At 38.3% G+C, this 18,037-nt stretch overlaps 1 protein-coding gene across 6 annotated transcripts in view; it reads right to left on the bottom strand.

Annotated features, from left to right (window-relative positions):
• Positions 1-471: 471 nt before the first annotated feature.
• KIAA0895 (KIAA0895 ortholog) overlaps positions 472-18,037 on the bottom strand; it is a 68,812-nt gene continuing 51,246 nt past the window's right edge. For 3 of the 6 annotated variants that reach the window (XM_011972965.1, XM_011972974.1, XM_011972942.1), the window contains 5 exons: positions 10,598-10,741; positions 9,452-9,584; positions 8,265-8,570; positions 5,416-5,513; positions 474-3,161 (listed from right to left, as the gene is read on the bottom strand). In XM_011972965.1, coding sequence (XP_011828355.1) covers positions 3,003-3,161; positions 5,416-5,513; positions 8,265-8,570; positions 9,452-9,584; positions 10,598-10,741 — 840 coding nt within the window. In that variant the 3' untranslated portion in view covers positions 474-3,002. Of the gene's footprint in view, positions 3,162-5,415; positions 5,514-8,264; positions 8,571-9,451; positions 9,585-10,597; positions 10,742-18,037 lie in introns of all 6 variants that reach the window. The other 3 variants (XM_011972956.1, XM_011972948.1, XM_011972933.1) reach the window with 2 other exon arrangements.

Here is an 18,037-nt window from a genome sequence, read left to right as displayed (position 1 = left end):
CTGTGCTGTTCTCATGATAGAGAATAAGTCTCATGAGATCTCATCATTTTATAAAAGGTAGTTCCCCTGCACATACTCTATTGCCTGCCGCCACTTTGCTCTTCCTTCATCTTCCACCATGATTGTGAGGCCTCTCCTGCCATGTGGAACTGTGAGTCCATTAAGCCTCTTTCCTTTATAAATTACCCAGTTTCAAGTATGTCTTTATTAGCAGCATGAGAATAGACTAATACAACCTCTCTCCTTTTCTTTTCTCCATATGTCCCATGAGAGTATAAGCTAAAATAACTAGGGAAAAGGTGAAGTGTGGTAAATATAATATTTTTCTAAGAAGTAACAGCACTAGAAGACAAGCATAATTAATGTCCTTTTGACAATTATCACAAAATAAAAAGCAAGAAACACCACAATACAAATATAATTGGGTTTTCAAAGAAAACAAGTTACATGCATATATAGTCACACACTTCATCTGAGAACCTTGGCACTATTTCTTTTTATTATAGCTAGACAAAAAATGCCCAAAGATATACAAAACAAACAATACAAACTTTAAACACTTTTACAAAGGTGAAAATATAAAGAAATGAAGACTATGGATTTATGTTTGCAAACATTAATTTCCTTTGAATCCTGTCTGGTGTTAAAACCTAACAGTTTATCAGTATTTGTATCTGATACAACTATTTTTAAAACTACAGTGGACAAAACTAATGAAATTCTAATCATCAATAGCCTATGACAAATAACTATTGTAATTAAAATTAATACAATCTTCAACTATTCTCCTAAGTACTGTTGCTATAATTTTCAGTTTATTAAAACTTTTTATTTTAGGGAAAAAACTGACCTTACTGCTATTTTTGGAAAAAGAATTAATAAACTTTCATTAAATATTTAATCTCAACTTTTAAAGCTTAAAGCTCTTTATTTCTGCTAATCTGAAACTACTTTTGGTTCACTGCTAACTTTTAAAATATCTTTATCAATGTGATTTAAGGTCATTTTGTCTGCAGAGTGCTCATGTTTTTCATCTTTATACCAAAGCAGTAAGGCAAAAAAGCAGTTCCTTTTCCAAATCAGACAAAGAGAAAATATTCATCCATTTTAAAAGTCAGGAACTAGAACCGCTGCAAATGATCCTACCAATAGGAAATTAAGGCTGTTGTGATTTTCCTTTATATTTAAACCATAAAGTAAGATTAGCAGTGCTATTCCCTGTGAAAGTTGAATTTATAACCTTTGGGCTTCAATCACAGGACATAAATATTGCCATTTCTGTTTATACTTCTAGACACTGTTTTCACAATCACTTTTGGTAAGTTTTAAGATGAAATTAGAAAACACTACACAATGCTGAGAAAGTGCATGACTCTGCTACAAGGAGATACATGCTAGAGGTTTAAGAGCAGATTCTAGTGTTTGGTGAGCATTGGCACAGTCTGCCCCAGCCTGGCACACAGATGTACAGGACACACACTACCCAGCATGGCACGCAGTTGGGGAGCAGGGGCTAAGGCCTGTCAATGCTCCAAAGTGTCTGGCCCTCTAGTGCTAAAAGCAAGATTCATAGTTTTGCAAGAACCTTTGGGCACCGGCTAGAGTATATCCTGTTTGCTGCAACATTCTTCTTTGAGGCAAGTCCTTCTAGATATGTGAAAGAGAAAAATCATGTAACCTTTCCTGCAAAAGATTTCCCCAAATCATTTTCTAGCATGAATGTGAACCAGGCTTCACAGTATATATCTACCAGTATTAGCACCATTATTTTAACCTGTACTGAGGTAAAGATAAACTCTCAGACAGCTTTGGGTAGAAATTACAGCAGCAATCTTGAGTGGGGTGTTTACAGCAGCATTCTTTCTGATCATTAAGTTGTATGAAGAACCATTTGAATCCAGGTATATATATCCAAGTATATACTGAAGCTGATAAAATACAAAGGTAGGTTAGCAGGAAAAATATAGCAAAACAGAACTCTCATTTTTAAATTTAAACTATGTCATTACTGGGTTGATGAAGTCAAAGATTTGATAAAATATACTGAACGAATAGCACAAAGCTGGCTTTATAAACCATCAACACCCAGAAATTTCATTTTTCAGAGCATGGTCAAGTTTACTGTAGGTGCTACCCAGTCAACATCCAGAGCCTACATTTAACCAGGTCAGTCTATTTGTCCTCTGCTTGTTACACGTTCTGTTTAATAAAAAAGGTGAGTAGCCCTTCCCCAGTTATTTTTGTGTAGGAAAACCTCTCTGGAATTTGTACTTATCATTTTTATAAAGGACGCAGTGGAAAAGACGTTAAAACTCTGTAAAAAATTTAAAAGGGTACAATATGTTTCAGCAAATGAAAATGTAGTTAAGAGATAAGTGGACAAAAAGAGGTGATTCTCTAATTTAGTTCCTATAAGCTGATAAGGTGAAATAATAATGTTAAAATAAAACACTTAATGAAAAATTTTCAAATTGCTTTTCCTCTCCCTTTAAATTTCCCTAACATATAAAAAAAATAAGGAAGCTTAGATATAGCTAGCTTTTTGGAGTAACACAAAACTAATTTTTCAAGGAGAATAATTACCATTATTTATCAAATAAAATATAACTTTGGAGTCTGAACAGCAATGGAATTCAGCCAGTCTCCAGTTGGAGCTGACCTCCATATTTAGGCAGAAGCACTAGGCCAGTGCTTACTGCTCAGGCAGAAATTTATCATGCAATTTGACCAAGAGTCTTCAAAAATGCTCAGCAGTAGTATTTTCATCTGACCCTGTCGAGATTCAGAAAATAGGAGTAACTTCCCCCTGCAGCCTATAGAAACATTTTAGGGAAATAGTTTAAGATTTGTACTTAACCTAAAAATTCCGCTGAATACTGAAGACCCTTCTTTAGAAAACACAAGTAGTCATTCTTCTTTTATAAATCTTCTGGTGCTAACTGCACCTAACTGGTAATACACATGGAGGCATAGCTTAGCTATGTTTGCCAGAACGCTAATTACTATATAAGATCTTTCAGTTCCCTGTCAGTCAGTTCATTCACTTCCATGATCTTCTCTAAGTGTTCCATATATCGGCCATGGTCCTGCAGGAAGTGAGGGACCCTCATGTTTTCGGTAACTGCCAATCCTTTTAAGCGATCCACATCTTCATAAGAAACCTGAAGAAAGGAAGATGAGTTAATTTAAAAATGTAACTACAATGTACATTTTAAGGATGAATTTCTTCCCTGGGCCTTAAATGAAAGTATACAGATCATGTGTCAAATTATTTTAATAGCTGCAAAATAACAAAAATCAGTGACTTACATTTTCTTCACTGTGTTAAATAATAATGTATTTCTCTGCCCCTTATACCATGACCATATTAAAAGAGTATTATTATTATTTTTTTCCTGAGATGAAGTTTCATTCTTGTTGCCCAGGCTGGAGTACAGTGGCATGATCTTGGCTCCTTGCAACCTCCGCCTCCTGGGTTCAGGCAATTCTCCTGTCTCAGCCTCCTGAGTAGCTGGGATTACAGGCACCCGCCATCACACCTGGCTAGTTTTTTGAATTTTTAGTAGAGATGACGTTTCATTAGCCAGGCTGGTCTCGAACTCCTGACCTGAGGTGATCTACCCACCTTGGCCTCCCAAAGTGCTGGGATTACAAGTGTGAGCCACCACGCCCGGCCTAAAAGATTATTTTAAAAAGTCAAATTTGATTTAATACTGTACCTTGAACCTACTGTTTGTCTAAAAATTAGACAACTATACTTAATATATTTGTGTGTGAAAGAGACTCTAAAACCAAACAAGTCTTCTGGCTAAATTGAAATAAAAGAATCAAGAAAATAACTAGAATATAAATGACATATTATTAGATTTGAAAAATTGCACAATTATGCAGCTAATTTTTCTAATTTTTCTATTTTTGTTTCAATTAAAAGGAAATAAGACTTCATTAGAGAAATGGCTGATCTTCATTAGAGATTTGGGTAGGAAAAGTACAAACTGTGCCCAGACATTTTACTGTGTCAGAAAACATGGAGACATGTTTAAGACACAGGTGCAACCATGAAAAAGTTGAATAAAAAAAATTAAGTCCAATTAAGTCCACAATAATACTACAAAAACGGGGAGTGACAAAGAAATATAAAAGAATTAGAAGATCTCTATTTTGTAACCACCAGTGTAATAATTGATTTGGGAAAAGATCATCAAGGGTTATTAGGGAATAGTCCATTCATAAATATCACCCCAAAGACTATTTACTAATACAATGGGGGAAAGGTACTTTTACAATGGGGAGATCTGGTGGTCATTAACTTAACCCAGGTGATCAAACACCCAGATGATCAAATGGAGCAAAATGACACATACTTTCTAATGTGATACAATGGGAAATACACATCACTTATGTAGTATTCTTGGCAAAAATGTTTAACCTGAATCTCATCAGAAGGAAATAATCTGATAATCCATATTGTAGGAATTCTCAAGAAAACTGTGCCAATCTTTTTTTCTTTTTTCTTTTTTTTTTTTTTTGAGACAGGGTCTGGCTCTCTCTCCCAAGCTGGAGCGCAGTGGTACAATCATGGCTCACTGCAGCCTCGACCTCCTGGGCTCAAGTAATCCTCCCACCTCAGCTTCCTGAGTAGCTGGGACTAAGTGTATGCCACCATGCCCGGCTACTTTTTAAAATTTTTTTATAAAGACAGGGTTTCCCCATATTGCCCAGGCTGCTCTCAAACTCCTGGCCTCAAGTGATCCTCCTGCCTCAGCCTCCCACCTCAGCTTCCCAAAGTGTTGGGACTGTGGGCGTGAGCCACCCTGCCCAGCCCAAGTCTTAACAATGTCATGAAAAAAACAGAAAGAATAAGGCAAGCGGAGATTAAAAGAGAGAAAAGATTATAACCAAATGCAATGTATAAATCTCGACTGGATCTTAGATCACAAAAAAGGAGCCACAAAGGACATTTTGGAGGCACTTTGGAAAATTTGAAGTGGACTATATTTTTGATGTTATATTTAATCAGTAATAAATTTCTTAAACAAAATCATATAGTAATGTCAGAAAATATTCTGTTCTTAGGAGACATTACGGGGGAAGTGTTATAAGTGCAGCTTACTTCAAAATGCTTTTATAGTTTTCAGAAAATGCTTTTTAGAAAAATATGTACACAAAAATAAAAATAAAACTATATATATTCCCAAATTTCCTATTCCTTTATCTCTTATTGACCAAAAAGAAATTTTATAATTTGGTTCTATTACAGAACCAGATTTCTTCCCTCTTGATATGACATAAAGAAAATTTGTTCTGACAATAAAGTAAAAATAGTGTGAAGCTAAGTCTTATTTAATGCTAAGCTCGAGTGAGGGGAATGCTGATCTGGTGTGTTCAGGGATATGCGCCATGGCTTCTACTCACCTTCCCGAGGGCAGTAAGCAGATGGAAGTCTATGGTATCTCTGTATCGAAGGATTTGAAGAATTCCATCCAAGTATACCTGGTCTTTACTAAAACACCCTGGAGGAACCAGAATAGTGTTTACTTTCTGATGTTTAGAAAAATTACTAAGTAATTAGATATCAACCCGTTCCCTTTACCGTAAGAATCAGTCCTGCATTAAAAATATTCTAGTTTGTCAACATTTATTTTTATTTTTATTTAACTTTCTTCATTACATAAAATGTCAGGTCTTGAGAAGTGCCAAGATGGTATACAGACTAGAACCTTAAGAATTCCTTCTCCTCACACATCCTCCCCATTATTAAAATAACAATTCTTTCCTCATTATAAATAGAGACTGGTAATTTCAAATATATGACTCTTATAAATATGATTATCCCACCTTCCCCTACTCCCACCATTCAGTCATAACTCCCATTGTGCACTGAAGGCATCTGAGTGGGGAGACCTGAGCCGGATAGTTTTAGAGCAGGTACATCTCAATAAAGGTAGTGGAGAGATGCAGGATTTTAGAAACTCCTGGTATTTATAATATTAATAATCCTTCCTCTCCATTAAACAAAAGCAAACTATGGTTTTAAAGCATAAATTTTGACATTGGTTCCTCTCTATGTAAACAAGAACTAGAACTAGATTTTGGAAAGCATGTAGGTTTAAAAAATAGAAAAAAAATGGATAAAGACATGAAAAGTAGAACATTTCATGAGATCTGAACCTAGTTAGAAAAGGATATTCTGTTTACACAGTAAACCTTTTTCCCATCCTGACACAATTTGTGCAATTTAAAAAAAATTTTTTGCTCTATTAAATTAATTAAAATTCTACCACATGGAGTCATATATTAAGAGATTATTGTTAATTTGGTTAGGTATGCTAATAGCAAGAGGATGATTTAAAAAATTGTCCTAATCAGAAACATTTATGGGTAAAAGAACATGATGTTGGAATTGGCTTTAAAATACTTATAGGAAACAAATTTGGAAGAATAGACGACCACAGTTAGACAATGTTGATAACAGCTATGATCAGGTAATATATTACTGGAGTTCAGCATATTAATCATTCTTTTGTATACATTTGAAATTTTCCATAATAAAACATGAAAAACACAAAAGTATGTGAAAAAAAGAAAAAAGGGACTAGTCTAAAAGTGATGAGCCTCTATCGGGTTGCTCAAAGGCAACATAGAAGCCCTGTGCATCTGGGTACAGAGTACTAAAATCCAGGCAAAGGAATCTAAAAAGAACACTCAAAAATGCCCTTGAAAAAAGAGTACAATTTAAGAAACATTTGTTTAAAAGTCATTTTGAATTTCAGGTTAGTTCAGTATATCAATGAATTTTCTTCTAAGAGTATTGAGAAGAGTATTTTAAGAAATGGCAGACAAGTTGCTCATCTGAAATCCTGCCTGGAATTGGCTATGCACACATGAAAGACAGAGAGAGATGTCCTTCTCTTTCCTGCTTCCTATCTTGCCTGCTCCTGGCTCTAAGGCGCTACGCTGTCATATGAATGCAACACTAGTATGAAATGTTAATGTGGGCTGTGCTAGCAACATAACCATCACTACTTTGAGTAAGTATTTACCAAGCTCCAAATAAATAGTTTAAAAACACTCTTAGGCCGGGCATGGTGGCTCATGCCTATAGTCCCAGCACTTTGGGACGCCAAGGTGGCTGGATCACCTGAAGTCAGAAGTTCAAGACCAGCCTGGCCAACAGGGTGAAACCCTGTCCCTACTAAAAATACAAAATTAGCCGGGCATATCGGTGCATGCCTTCAGTACTACCCTACTTGGGAGGCTGAGGCTGGAGAATCACCTGAACCCAGAAGGCAGAGGTTGTAGTGAGCCGAGGTCGTACCATTGCACTCCAGCCTGGGTGATAAGAGTGAAACTCTGTCTCAAAAAAAAAAAGTAGAGACTGCCTCTCTAGATTCTGCCTCTCTGGGCAGGGCATCTCTGAAAGAAAGGCAGCAGCCCCAGTAAGGGGCTTATAAATAAAACTCCCATCTCCCTGGGACAGAGCACCTGGGGGAAGGGGCGGCAGTGGGCGCAGCTTCAGCAGACTTAAAACATTCCTGCCTGCCGGCTCTGAAGACAGCAGCGGATCTCCCAGCACAGCGATTGAGCTTTGCTAAGGGACAGATTGCCCCACAGCAATAAAATGATCAAAATACTGATACATGCTACAACATGAATGAATTTTGAAAACATCATCCTAACTGAAAGACGCCCACCACAAAGAATCACATATTAGATAATTCTATTTATATGAAATGTTCAAAATAGGTAAATCTAGAGATGATTCATTTGCTTAGAACCGGACACAGGGCAGGAAATGGGGAATGAATGCTAATGGGTATGGGTTTCTTTTGGGGTAATGAAAACATTCTGGAATTAGACAATGGTAATGGTTGCACAACTCTGAATATTCTAAAAATCACTGAACTTTACATTTTAAATGGGTAAATTGTATGGCATGTGAATTATATCTCAGTATAGCTGTTTTTAAAAAGTCAAAGACAGATAAAGCAAAAATAGCAAAATGTTAACAATAGGTAAATACAGATGAAAGGGTAGATGGGTGTTCATTCTACCATTCTTTCCATATTCTACAGGTCTGAGATTTTTCAAAATTGAGCTGGGTAAAAATAATGCTAAGAAAATGCTGTTTAGGAAAACCAGTTCTGACCTCAGGTAACCAAGGTTTAATTTTTTTAAGTAAGTGAATTTTGTGATTCAGGGATTACAAAATCACTAGACAACTAGTCAGTAAGTCAGAAAATCTGCAGTTAAAGGACACCCACCTGGTTGGGAAGTATCAGTCCATCCCCTCTTGGCCCGTACACAATAATCCCATCTTGTATTGGGGTCCTTGACAAACCTGCCAATATCTCTGAAGAGTTCACAAAAAGACATTTGGCTGGCTCGATAAACAGTGTAGTAGAGGAGGGCAGCCCTCCACAAAAAGGGGTCTTTTCTAAACAGAACACTGTGAATGCTTGCTAGTCCTTCCTCTGTGGGATTATTTGGCTTCAGCTCATGTTTTTTACGTCCAGTCCAACTGTTCCATGGCTGCTGGAGGTTGTTAATACCTCGAAAATAATGTGTACCTATGGAGAAGAAAAGTTACATGAAGAAGAAGAAATGCCATTCTTGTTTTAATTCTTCCCCCAAAGACAGATTCCATCAACAAGTCTAAAACCAGCCGGGCACGGTGGCTCACGCCTGTAATCCCAGCACTTTGGAAGGCCAAGGCAGGCAGATCACTTGAGTTTAGGAGTTTGAGACCAGCATGGGCAACATGGTGAAACATGTCTACCAGAAATACAAAAAATTAGCCGGGTGTGGTGGTGTGCACCTGGGGTCCCAGCTACTCAGGAGGCTGGGGTGAAGGGGATCACTTAAGCCTGGGAGGCAGAGGTTGCAGTGAGCTGAGATCCTGCCACTGTGCTCAAGACTGGGCAACAGACCAAGATCCCATCTCAAAAAACAAACAAACAAACTCTAAAACCAAACAAACTCTAAAACTAAATTAATGTGTGCCTACAAATCAAAACAAAGTAGAAAATGACCTGATCCTAACATCTCTTGGGTGTGAAGGAGTACACTGCCTTCAAAAGGATCACGTCTCAAGAGAGGAGGTATCACCTTTATAACAATTTACTTTTTTAAAGGAAGAATCACAGACTTGATATTTGAAAAGAACCTCAAAGATACCTGAATTCAACCCCCTCAGTTTAATGCAGGGGAAATCCAGAGCAGTTAAATGACTTTCCAGGTTCAATACACCTAAACACTTCCCTTAAAAAATCTAATTTGAAATGAGACATAAATACATTAGCTTCAGTCCAAGTGAAGCTCATGACTTTTTGCTAAATTTTCTTCTACTAAGAAAATAAAATAAACACTACTAAAACTCATTCTAAAAAAACATTTCTTTAGAGCTATTTCTTGATATTACAAATAAACAAATGGAAAGGATTGCCTCTACCTATTTCATGCCTCAGCATTCCCTCCAGCCAATGCTCACGTGCAGTGCACACATTGATAGTCAGAGTTGGACATCCATTTACTACTGTCATTGATGCTCGGGAAAGCAGGTCCTCAGTGAGATGAACTACAATCTAAGGGGCAAGAGAAAAAGTAAACAGACATAAAACATGGGCAAGAGAAAAAGTAAACAGACATAAAACATAACATAAAGGTAAGGGGAGAAGCTTTCGCAGAAAACAATGGGCCTATAAATTAACACTGTTTTTTGTTTATAACCACCTTAAATCTCCCAGAAACCAAGATGGAATGTGCAGCCAAATCACCTGTGACCCTTCTAATTTTGACCCTTTGGGAACTCAAGAACCTTCACTGAGTTTAAGGGAAAGTAAATGGCTGTGTTGAGGAAGACACGAAGGACTTAAAATTGTACCTCTGAGATGTCGTAAATATGCTCCCTGGCTAAACTGATGCAGACGAAGATACAGGTGCCAGAATCCAGCTCATTGCCAGTGCCAAGGCTTTGAGACTGACCACTAAGAGGACTAATAAGAGAGGCTTCTGGGGCAAAGCTCTTCATTAGCAATTTTCATAAAGTAATTCATCTAATCCCACAAGTTATACAGAAATGGCAGTAAGAAGAAAAACAAAAAGACACTGAACACATCAAAACAATTCAATGCAACAGGAACTTAAGACTTACAGTATTTAGTAAGAAATCTGGGGGACTAATTTAATGAGTAACATAGGGTTGGGAAAACAAAATCTACAGAAAAGAACGACGACTAGGCTGGGCGCAGTGGCTCACGCCTGTAATCCCAGCACTCTGGGAGGCCGAGGCAGGCGGATGACCTGAGGTCAGGAGTTCAAGACCAGCCTGGCCAACATGGCAAAAACCCTGTCTCTACTAAAAATACAAAAATTAGCTGGGTGTGGTGGCTGGTGCCTGTAATCCCAGCTACTAGAGAGGCTGAGGCAGGAGAATCACTTGCACCAGGGAGGCGGAAGTTGCAGTGAGCCAAGATTCACCACTGCACTCCAGTCTGGGCGACAGAGAGAGACTCCATCTCAAAAAATAAAATAATAAAATAAAATAAACTACAACTGTCACTGACAGTAACTCCTCATGTTTACTCGCGATTCATACCTCCCCTAGGCAGCCTTCCTTCATCATGTACTTCCTAACGTGACTCCAGATTCGAGTTTTAGAGAGCAAGCTACCACCAGTGGCTTGTTCGAATTTTTCATAACTTCCGTATTTTTGTAAAGTCAGTTCCATAATATTGATAGACTGTAAAAGAAAGAGATAATGAAAGTAAACAGCCTTATATTACTTTGAGATGTCCTAAGCTAGCTATGTTATTTATTGTGACCTATTCTAGGTTTATTGATTTCCAAATTAAACTGCAACTGCAGTGCCAAACTTTTCTAACCCTAAACAACTTCCACTCATTTTCATAAATTTGTACAAACGCCTGTACACCTTAGCAATATGAACTCTTCCCCTGTGTTCGTTTCTCCTTAACATGCTGACGGAGGGCTCAAGGACTGCATATTTCAAGTGCTAACATCTGATAGGCCGAGAAGCTGGGGAGAGGGACTCCTGGCTTCTCTGAGATAATTTGGTGGTTTGGCAGGAGAACTCAGAGTGGAAGGTATGTCTTCACACAAGTCAATAGATTACCACTGCCCTTTGAAGGAAAAAAAATTTCAAAATTTTAAGAACACACATAAGAATCAGTCTGACCCTAAAAACTATTGAAATAAAAATTTAAAAAAATTTTTTTAAAAAGAAATCAGCCAGGCGCGGCGGCTCATGCCTTTAATCCCAGCACTTTGGGAGGCTGAGGCAGGCGAATCACTTGAGGCCAGGAATCTGAGACCAGCCTGGTCCACGTGGTGAAACCCTGTCTTTACTAAAAATAGAAAAAATTAGCCAGACATGGTGGCACAAGCTTGTAATCCCAGCTACTTCGGAGGATGAAGCAGAAGAATCCTTGTACAACCTGGGAAGCGGAGGTGGTGGTGAGCTCAGATCGTGCCATTACACTCCAGCCTAGGCAACAAGAGCGAAACTCCATCTCAAAAAAAAAAAAAAAAAAATTCAATCAGTCTTCCGCAACAATCTGTCTATTCTCCTGGGTTACTCTTTGGCAGAAAACAAATTCTCAGCATTAATAAAAATACTTTTATCTTTCAGTCAGGGCAGAATATTATCTACTTTTCATTCTTCATAAATTTTTGCAGCAAAGGAATAAGAAAGTTGAGATATTTTGGCCGGGCGCAGTGGCTCAAGCCTGTAATCCCAGCACTTTGGGAGGCCGAGACGGGTAGATCACGAGGTCAGGAGATCGAGACCATCCTGGCTAACACGGTGAAACCCTGTCTCTACTAAAAAAACACAAAAACTAGCTGGGCGAGGTGGCGGGCGCCTGTAGTCCCAGCTACTCGGGAGGCTGAGGCAGGAGAATGGCGTAAACCCGGGAGGCGGAGCTTGCAGTGAGCTGAGATCCGGCCACTGCACTCCAGCCTGGGCAACAGAGGGAACTCCCTCCCAAAAAAAAAAAAAAAAAAAAGAAAGTTGAGATATTTTTTCACAAATGCACAAATTAACACACAGGAAGAATGGAGAACTAAAAATAACTGCTAAGGAATCACAAATTATCAGTATCTATGGCAAAGTCATAGAAAGGAAAACCTAAGGAAAAGGAAAATTGCTTTTCAAAGGCCTTTTGGGAAAAAAAGCTAGCAAATTCAACTCTATCTTACATGAACTGTGTAAGAACCTAGGGAATTCATATACATGTCATATAAAGTCTATAGTTTCTGAACTGTTACACTAGTAAAGAAATTACACGTACAAGCTCTGGAGTTGATGCCATGGCTCTGTCCTCTTCTGGCTATGTATCATGAGCAAGTCACTAAACTTGTTTATTATTATTATTATTATTGTTGTTGTTATTATTAGACTAGCCCAGTATAGTAGTGAGAAAAGGGAAAAGAGTAGAACAAGGAGTTTGATCTGTAACTGACATGAACAATCGATTGAGATAACTCACTACCTTCTGACTGGCCTCAGCCTCCTCATTTGTAAATGAGGATAACAATAATAACATCTACTTCATGGTTTTATTGAGAAAATTTAGTTAACCTTTGTAAAGCATGGTGTCTGTGGCACAGTAAGCAGTCAATACATATTAACTATTATATCATCATTGGTATGTTATCACTGAGGACTAAACTCTGATCTTTGTTTTCCTCTCTTGCCCAAATTCCTATCTAAAGGGCCTGCAGGCTCATGCCCTTTAAACTATAAAATCTCATCAGATAGGTCTTATTCAACCCTATATAGTGTGGCTTACTTTCCAACCTGACTCTGGCATAACATCACATGACTGATAAAGAAGGAAATAAAAATATCTTACCCCAAAATATGTTTCTTTGCCATATTTTGATATGGCCCTGCAAAGCTCTTTTGTGGGGGTAAAATCTGCATCTGTTGAATCTCTACAACATAACTAGATCTTTCCCTTTCCAGACCCTCCCAGTCCTGAAGAGACTGAGAGTCTAGCACCTTTTTAATGTATTTATTTATTTTTATTTCTTTGGATACAGTATCTTGCTCTGTCACCTAGGCTGGAGCACAGTGGTGCGATCATGGCTCACTGTAGCCTCAACCTCCTGACTTCAAGGGATCGTCCCATCTCAGTTTCCTGAGTAGCTGGGACAACAGACATACACCACTGTGTTGGCTAATTTTTACGATTTTTTGTGGAGACAGTCTTGCTATGTTAGCCAGGCTGGCCAATTCCTGGCCTCAAATGATCCTCCTAAAATGCTGGGATTACAGGTATGAGTCACCATGCCCAGTCTCTCTAGCACCTTTTATTTTTAATTAAAAAAAAAATAGAGACAAGGTCTCACTATGTTGCCCAGGCTAGCCTTGAACTCAAGGTCAAGTGATCCTCCCATCTCAGCCTCCCAAAATGCTAGGATTATATGTTTTAAAGGTTTGAGTAAGAAACACTTGTCATCTATTGTCTCTAAGAGTGGCCACCTATGAGACTTCATCTACATAATAAGAACCTTGGTCTCTAGACTCCCTTAACCTAAACCAAACACTCCTTTCTATTGATTCAAGGTTTTCAGATAACTTAACTCTTTCAATCAACTGCCAATCAGAAAATCTTTGAATCCACCTATAGCCTGTAAGCCCCCTCTTTGAGTTGTCCTATCTTTTTAGACCAAACCAATGCATTCCTCACATGTATTGATTGAGACGTAAGATGTTTCCCTAAAATGTATAAAACCAAGCTGTAACCCAACCACCATAGACACATGTTCTCAGGACCTCTTGAGACTGTCTCAGGCCATGGTCCTTCATATTTGTCTTAGAATAAACCTTTTTTTTTTTAAGTATTTTTACAGAGTTTGTCAACACTGTTCTCTATAAATACCACCACTGTAGATAACACGCCTGACACAAAAATTACAAAAAAAAGCTCACATACTGCAAGTCATAATTCAACATATATATCACTAATTGAAAAATATACATTACTAATAAACTAGGCATGTATCATTAACTTATCACAATAAGAAATGGCTTCAATAGGCTTTGCCTGGCTTCTGGTCCCAAAACTGTTACTGAAAGCCTTGCTATTCAAAGTATAGTCTGAAGGCCAGTAGCACTGGCATAGCATGGGAACTGGTGCCAAATGCAGAATTTTGGCCCCTTACCACCTTCATGCCTATTCAGAATCTGCATTTTAACAAAATCCCCAGGTGATTCAAGTGCATGTAAAATGTGAGAGGAATTTCAGAGAAGAGCAAATACAAGTGCTCCAGAAACTGATTAATTTGTATGACAACTAGGACAATTAAAGGCACAAATTAGCATATAATTAAAAACCCATTTTAGCAGATTAGCAAAGATACTTTGCATACACCAACCTAATAGTCACCAGTTATCCATGTATCAAAGAGTGAGAAGAATGTGAGAAATGTGGCCTGAAGAATTGCAGAAGAGAAGTGGTACCTTATATTAATATATTGAACTGTGAAGACTTAAAAATGGTTAAAAATTATTTAAGAAGTATTATTATTATGATTTCTGCTTATAGTTTTTTTTTTTTTTTCCCCTTGAAACGGAGTCTCGCTCTGTCGCCAGGCTGAGGTGCAGTGGTGCAATCTCGGCTCGCTGCAGCCTCCACCTTCCAGGTGTTGTCCAGGCTGTTCTCAAACTCCTGAGTGATTATCCTGTCTCGGCCTCCTGAGTAGCTGGGATTATAGGCATCTGCCATCATGCCCGGCTAATTTTTGTATTTTTTAATAGAGACGAGGTTTCACCACCTTAGCCAGGCTGGTCTCGAACTCCTGGCCTCAAGTGATCCACCCGCCTCAACCTCCTAAAGTTAGTGCTGGGATTATAGGCATAAGCCACTGCGCCTGGCCTGCTTATAGGTCTTTTAAAGCATGTACTTAATTTCAGATAAAATTATAATAGCTCTTCTAAGGCATATGCTTACTCGGTAGGAAAATGTGGTTATCTGGTTATTTCTTGTAGCAAATATAAAAGTCTAGAGAATTATGAAAAACTTAAATACAGGTGTTCCTTGTTATCACAGATCATAGAATGAGTGACTAAATCAAAGAATGAATAAAAGCAGTGGGATTTTTGTTTGCTGAAAGAGAATGCAATTCTTCTATCACAGTGATACATAATAGCACATCACCTCCTTTGTTTCATCTTGACTTGCATGGCACCATCATGGTGTCAGCACTTAATGGGAGCTACATCAATGTTCCTAAAAGGCAATCTTAATATTCAGCTTTAAATATTACATTATATTCAATCACTCTTCTCTGAATGCCTAGCCTTTCATTATCTTTATTGATTCTTTTCTTCATCAGTTTTTCAACTGGTCCAACACAGACAGACTTGTCAGTGATCTGCAACATCCTTCACTGATCTTAAGAAGTAACTTCCCCCATCTGCATTATAATATCCCACAGCACAGAGATAGTGACAGTAGCTGAATTGGTGGAAATAAGTTCAAGCTTGAAGAAAGAAAGGACGTTGAATGGCAATGAGTCAATCACTTCATCAGTGAGTATTTTTGTGTTACAATGATTTCTGCTTCTTTATACAACTTCTTAACTGCAGGCCACAGATATTTTGAGTCTAATCCCAATTTTGGAAAAAGGAAACAGTAGCTTTAAAAGGCACAGGGAAGCTTGGAGGAATATACTGAAAGGCTGAAGTTCATGTCTGGGAATCAGATGATCGATGGGTTGCACTGATGTTTATTATTTGTATTTTTCAGAAGTTTTAAAATTCCTCACAATATGTAATATATTCGTGCTATGATCAGAAGTAAAAATTTATTTTATTTTAAAAGGGAGAAAAAAGGTAGTTTATCCACTCCCCCTAGAGTTCAGAGAATCCATGTTTACACCACTTGAAGAATCAAGTGTTCGCACACCTCCAAATGGGTAATACTTTTAGAGGCAATAAATTTCATGTCAAACCTCTCTGTTCTCCATTATATCATCACTTATGTTAATCAGAAAACTACATCTCCCAATATAACTCCAAAGCAAAAGAATGGGTAAGAAGAAAAAAGAGATTTGATACATTGCATTCTGGGATATATGGTTTCCTTACTTGAAGTCCTATAGCCAAAGGTAGACTCCTGATTGTAATACATCATGGGAAATGCAGGTTTTCATTTTCTGCATTGCTATAATCTGAATATTTATGCCCCACCCACATTCTTATTTTGAAATCCTAACCCCCAAGGTGAGGGTATTAGGAGGTAGGGCGTTTGGGAAGTGATGAGGTCATTAGGGTAGAACCTTCATGATTGTGATTAGTGCTGTTATAAAAGAGGCCCCAGGGCTCTTTTATTATAGTGGCTCATGCTTATAATCCCAGCACCTTGAGAGACCAAGGTGGGATGATCACCTGAGGCCAGGAGTTCAAGACAAGACCTATACAACATAGTGAGACTCTGCCTCTAAATAAAAGTGGCCCCAAAGAGCTAGCTAACCCCTTCCACCATGTGAGGACACACAGCCTTCTAAGGTGCCTTCCATCAACTAGAAAGAGGGTTCTCATCAGATACCAGATCTGACGGTGCCTTGATTTTGGACTTCCCAGGCACCAGAACCATAAGAAATAAATTCTGACATTCATAAGCTACCCAGTTTATGGTATTCTGTTATAGCAGCCCAAATGAATTTTTTGGACTAAGACATGCATTTCCTGGAAAATGGTCCAGAATTTACCTCGGATTCCTTAAAACACTAGTTTTCAACTTTTGTTTTTAGCAGAACTTTTTTTCAGACAAAATCTCACAGAACCCCACTTTAAACTTTAATTGCCTGTTAGAAAATATTTCAGTGTTTGTGCAAGCACTAAAATACGCAATGTTTTGGTGGAGTATAGTTTGCAAAACACTATATAGGTCTTTTTTTTTTTTTTCTAAGATGGAGTCTCATCCTGTTGTCCAGGCGGGAGCACAATGGCTTGATCTCAGCTCACTGCAACCTCTGCCTCGTGGGTTCAAGCGATTCTCCTGCCTCAGCCTCCCAAGTAGCTGGGATTACAGGCACCTGTCACCATACCCAGCTAATTTTTGTATTTTTAGTAGAGATGGGGTTTCACCATGTTGGTCAGGCTGGTCTTAACTCTCTTTCACCCTTGTTCTTGTAGTCATACTAAAATATTGCAGAACACCATCACATGAAAGTTTAGCAGGTCCCTAAGCTCAGGAGCCTAGACCAGCAAGCTTGAGAAATCAACTCTCAGGAAGTCAAGACTCTGAAGACTCCAGTAGAGAGATGACTCCTTATGCCTGTCTTCAGACCAAAATTAAGCCTGGATCTGGTGCTTCTTAATCACGGATGACTAATTTTTTTGTTTTGGAAACAGAGACTCCCTCTGTTGCCCAGGCTGGAGTGCAGTGGTGCAATCTTGGCTCACTGCAACTTTCGTCTCCCAGATTCAAGCAATTCTCCTGCTTCAGCCTCCTGAGTAGCTGAGACTACAGGCACACGCTGCCACGCCCGTCTAATTATTTTGTATTTTAGTAGAGACGGAGTTTCACTGTGTTGCCCAGGCTGTTCTCGAACTCCTGAGCTCAGGCAATCCGCCTGCCTCGATCTCCCAAAGTGTTAGAATTACAGGTGTGAGCCACTGCGCCCAGCCACGGATGAGTAATTTTTACAAAGATACATGAGCTCTGTGAAGAACTGTGATGTTCTAAGTAAATAGGAAGCATTACCCTGAAAACTCAAATGAAGAACATACCTCTGAAAGAATATTAGGTTAAACCAGATGACACTGCCATCTTTGTAGGTCAAAATGATTAAATATGAATAATTTAAAATGGTCCAACCTAATACATTCTGCAGGAAACCAATAAAATTTTAGAAAGCAAAAGTTTCATCTTACAAATTAATAAAACCAATAATAATCTTCAAAAATTTTCTTAGAGGCCAGGCATGATAGCTCAAGCCTCCCAGTACTCTAGGAAGTCAAGGTAGGACGACCACTTGAGGCCAGGAGTTTGAGTTCAAGACC

This window comes from Mandrillus leucophaeus, unplaced genomic scaffold (genome assembly GCF_000951045.1).
Source record: "Mandrillus leucophaeus isolate KB7577 unplaced genomic scaffold, Mleu.le_1.0 Scaffold100, whole genome shotgun sequence".
Lineage (NCBI taxonomy): Eukaryota > Metazoa > Chordata > Mammalia > Primates > Cercopithecidae > Mandrillus > Mandrillus leucophaeus.
This window is presented reverse-complemented; position numbering and strand designations above follow the sequence as displayed.